Source organism: Oryx dammah, unplaced genomic scaffold (genome assembly GCF_014754425.2).
Source record: "Oryx dammah isolate SB20612 unplaced genomic scaffold, SCBI_Odam_1.1 HiC_scaffold_2787, whole genome shotgun sequence".
Lineage (NCBI taxonomy): Eukaryota > Metazoa > Chordata > Mammalia > Artiodactyla > Bovidae > Oryx > Oryx dammah.
Window position 1 is genome coordinate 1 of NW_024072845.1, and position 4,797 is coordinate 4,797.

At 40.3% G+C, this 4,797-nt stretch overlaps 1 protein-coding gene across 1 annotated transcript; it reads right to left on the minus strand.

Annotated features, from left to right (window-relative positions):
* Positions 1-5: 5 nt before the first annotated feature.
* Positions 6-1,814, minus strand: LOC120859748 (protocadherin alpha-10-like; the record flags this gene model as incomplete). The annotated part of the gene is made up of 1 exon (XM_040235736.1): positions 6-1,814. A coding segment is annotated over exon 1 (1,455 nt), but the record flags the coding sequence as incomplete, so codon positions are not given.
* Between the last annotated feature and the right edge of the window lie 2,983 nt (positions 1,815-4,797).

Consider the following 4,797-nt stretch of genomic DNA (forward strand, 5'->3'; position numbering starts at 1 on the left):
TTCTCCTGCGCGTCCGCGTCTCGCGCCGACACGGTGAAGATGTGGCACCCGGGCGGGTTGTTCTCCTTCATGAACACGGTATACTCTGGCTGCGCGAACGCGGGCGCGTTGTCGTTCACGTCGGCCACCTCCACGGACACGCTGGCTGTGGTGGACAAGGAAGGCGAGCCCCCGTCTTTCGCGATCAGTGTTAGAGCATATTCTGACACTTTCTCTCTGTCCAGGGAACTGTCCAGCACCAACGAATAGTAATTCTTGAAGGTGGACACGAGTTTGAAGGGGACATGGGGTGTTAGTGAGCAGGTCACCTGGGCATTGCTACCTACGTCACGGTCGGTTACACTGATTAGAGTGATGACAGTCCCTAGTGGAGCATCCTCTGGAATAGAAAGCAACAGTGACGTCACTAGTAACTCTGGAGCATTATCATTGATGTCCAAGACTTCTATCAAGACTGTGCAGTGACCAAACATTGGAGGACTTCCCTTGTCAACTGCTTCTATTTGAAGTCTCCATAATTTAGTTTCTTCGAAATCTACTTTTCCATTTACTCTTATTTCTCCGCTGTTTGAATCTATGCGAAAAGAGGCTTCTGTATTAGAGAAAACATCAGTTGCAAAGGAATAAAGAATGTGGCCGTTTGAACCCTCGTCCAAATCTGAGGCGTTAAGTCTAATAATCAATGTGCCGTTTCTTGCATTTTCCAGTAATTTTATACGATGAACTGCTTTGTCAAAAACTGGGGCGTTGTCATTTGCATCCAGCACTGTGATGTTTATCTTTACAGTGCCTGTCAGTTCAGGTTTGCCCCCATCTGTTGCTTTGAGCACCAAGAGAAGCTCTGAAGCGACTTCTCTGTCTAAACGTTTTTTTAGTACTAGTTCGAGCGGTTTTACCTGCTCATCGTTGCTCGGTACTTCCAGAGAGAAATACTCGTTGGAGGTCAGTCTGTAAGTCAACAGAGCGTTCTCCCCGATATCTGCGTCTGAGGCGCCCTCTAGTGAAAAATGAGACTCAAGAGCCCTAGCTTCGGAAATAAAGAGATTTTTGTGTGTCGCTGGGAACACAGGCGGGTTGTCGTTAATGTCCTTCACCTCCACCTCCACATGGAACACCTGCAGCGGCCGGTCCACGATCACCTCCAGGTGGATGCTGCACTCCGCGCTCCGCCTGCACAGCTCCTCCCGGTCGATCCGAGAATTCACAAACAAAATACCATTCTGCAGATTTACCTCCAGAAGGTCCCCGCGGCCTTTGGATGCCACCCGGAACAGGCGGGGCACCAGCTCCGCCAGCTCCAGCCCGAGGTCCTGGGCGATGCGGCCCACGAAGGTGCCGTGTTTGGCCTCCTCGGAGACTGAGTAGCGGACATGATTGCTCCCAATCTCCCAGGCTGCGAGAAGCAGAAGTGAGAGCAAGAGGCGCCGGGCTCGCCGGCCACCAGATCCTGAAGCTAACATCGCTCCTGGTTAGTAAATCACATTTCCTGAGTAGAAATATGTAGTCCTTTCGAGATCTTTCTTTTGAGTCTTAGTCCTGATATCCCAACTAATCTTAACAATATGGGTGTGTGTATAGTCTTTAAAGCACCGGAACAGTGACGGGTCTTTCTGTTCCGGGAATAATCTTTACTTTTTTCCGTTAAAACAATCCTCTCCTTGGAGAACAGCGACATCCTGTGGGTCAAAGTGGAAGTGCGTTTGGCGTTCATACTATTTCTTTCACTTACTTGGCTTCTTCCTTGATTCCTTCATATTAGTCTGCTTTTGTCAGCCTTTAATTCTTTCATTCCTTGTGTGTCACCACTAACTCTTTAAAGGTGGTTTGGTTTTAGAAGTTAGAATTCCAAGAAGAGTTCTATTTTTGATACAGACATCTAAGAGAACATACTACTGCACTATTATGCATATGAATGTGAAAAAAATCCATGTTAAGTTACTAGTGATATGGTTTTTTAACGACTTTTATAACTTGATAATTTTGAATAGCCTCTTACTGTTTATTTAATTGCTAACACTATAATTTTCTACTGCTTAAACCTTATAATGTGTTAAATTACTCTAAACAATTAGTCCAGTTGTGTACAAGATAACTCAAAATGCCAACTGTCTGTTACCTTCTCAACATGATGTTTCGAATCAATGCTAATATGCAACTTCTTCTAAGTTGTCCAGAAACTTATTTGCTCTGATGTTAATGAATTTACCAAATACTGACTCCTGGAAATATGAAACATGTTTAACTTTGTCTCATTTAAAAGTTTTTTTTCAATTACTAAATCTGCCCAGGGTGAATGTCGTCATTTCCATCCTGCAGGACAACTTAAATTTGTGTTATATCCACTGTTATCTGTAAAAATAATCTTTCTAATCCCCCCTAAAACCATACTGATCAGAAATCCAAATTATATTTGTCACTTTGTTCATACCCATTTTATTCCAAAATTGGCTTAAGGAGACTAGGGTGTAAAGAGCATTCTAAATATCATGTAATCACTCAGTTTTGTTTTCCTCTTTTATCTCAAATTTTTTTAAAACAATGAAATTTGCATAACAACTATTCATTGATTGCAATAAAGCTTATCAGTGTTGTTTTAGAAAAAATGTTTTACTCATTCTCAAGATTGATAAGGAGCCAACTATCCAATATTTGACATCTTTCCAGGAAGAGAACAGTCATTTGGAAAATCCCATTTCTCTCCTTAAAAAATTATAAGTGGTTATCCAAAGAAATCTCACATTTCATGTAAAAGTGAACTACAATATTTATTCTGAACACTTTATAAAATAGTGAGTCAATAATTATAAATCTATGCCAAGGATTTTTCATTCTAATTACTTCTCTTATTAATTGTGGAAACCATAAATTCAGGACCAACATATTTACCTAAAAGACAGCAGGAAAATTTTAGCATATAGGTGTGACTAAATTCAGAAAGAGATATGACAAGGAAATAAACTTCTGCATGTTTGCTGATAGAAATACTCTAGTTCCTATGGGAATGACTGCATGCTGAAGATCTGTTCCACTTTTGGCTTAAAGAGTTGCTTCATTGATTAAGAACATACGAACGATAGCTTTTAAAGCTCCCACATTCCAAGGCTATCATATAGCTAAATTACTACAATGTATTAATAAACCTGTGGGTTCTTCACTCATCTTGAAACAGGCTATCACAAATGCTAAGCCATTGAGAGCCAGGGATACTAATAATTTGCCTCATTTTAATGCCATCTAATACAGAGCATGTTAAACAGAGTTATAAAAATAAGATGTTATAGTTTCAAAACAAATGGACTAACTCCTCTTTTGGCAAGAATGTTATAAGCAATCCTTGGGGATTTCCGTAGTGGTCCAAAGGTTAAGATTCAGTGATTCCCCTGCAGCAGGCTCTGGTTCCATCCCTCCTGGAGAAATTAAGATCCCTCCCTCAAGCTGGGTGGCTCCTAGGGGGAGGGGGTGAGAGTAATCCTTGACTCAGGAAATTTATATGACTTCATTCTAAAGTGTCAGTCCTTCTGAACTGAATGAAAGAAACTGTCCACAAAGTTGTTAAAAATATTTATGTAGGGCTTCCCTGGTGGCTCAGTGGTAAAGAATCTACCTGCTAATATAGAAGGATATGGGTTCCATCCCTGGTCTGAGAAGATTCCACATGCTGCCAAGCAAGTAAGCCCATGCACCGCAACTATTGAGCCTGTGCTCCAGAGCTCTGAAGTGGCAATTACTGAACCACGTGCTTCAACTACTGAAGCCCATGAGCCCAAAAGCCTGTGCTTTGCAAAGGGAAGTCACTGCAAAGGGAAGTCACTGCAATGAGAGACCCATGCACAGCAATTAGAGGGGAAGCCCTACTCACCACAACTAGAGAAAAGTCTACACAACAATGAAGACTCAGTACAACCAAATATTTTAAAAAATAAAAAATATATTTATCTTAATAACAGAGCCACTGGAAGATATTGTCATATTAAAATGTAAAATCAGTATAAAATAAACAAAAACAAAAATGAAAACTATTCTGAGTCCAAAACACTTAATTCCATTGATTAGGACATATTTTATGAACTATCTCCCAGTCTACATACTCCAAGGTGTAAACACTAAAGTTCAAGTATGCATTAAAAGTTATGTTGCACTACACATATTCTTTATTTAAGGAGCAAAACCCAGAGTTTTCCCACAAAGGGAATTGATCATAGCAGTCTTTTTGTTAATGCAATAGGGTCATTTCAAATTTTAGATTTAATAATAAAGTACTTTTCTTACAAATATTTGTAACATAAAAAGATACTGGTTTTGGGGGAAAAAAAAACATCAAAACCTGCAACCTACACCAAATATTTGTACTGGAAAATATAAATGAATTTACTATACATGGCACTTACTAAAAATAGAAGTATCAACCAAAAGGTGATGCAGAGGGTACTGTAAAAATACAAAATGAATTTTTAGAAGAAAAACAATATTACAAAACTTATTACAAGAAATGTTTGAGATATTTTATAGAAATATAAATTCGTTAGACAAAAGATAAAGATACTGCAAGAAATATATTTGAGGCGGGAAAACGGGGTAAAATAAAATATTCACGCAGCAGAGCATGACAATAAAAAAGCAATAACCCACCTTGATAGAGTGGTCGCCTCCAATAGACTGTTCTTCCACTTCCACCTCTGGTTGCGGACACGGCGGAAGACTGGGACTGAAGGCTATGAGGTCGGTCTTGGGCGCCCCCTCCGCAGAGCACACCCTCTGCTGCTTCTGCTGAGAGTAAGACCAGCTCCCCACCGCGCT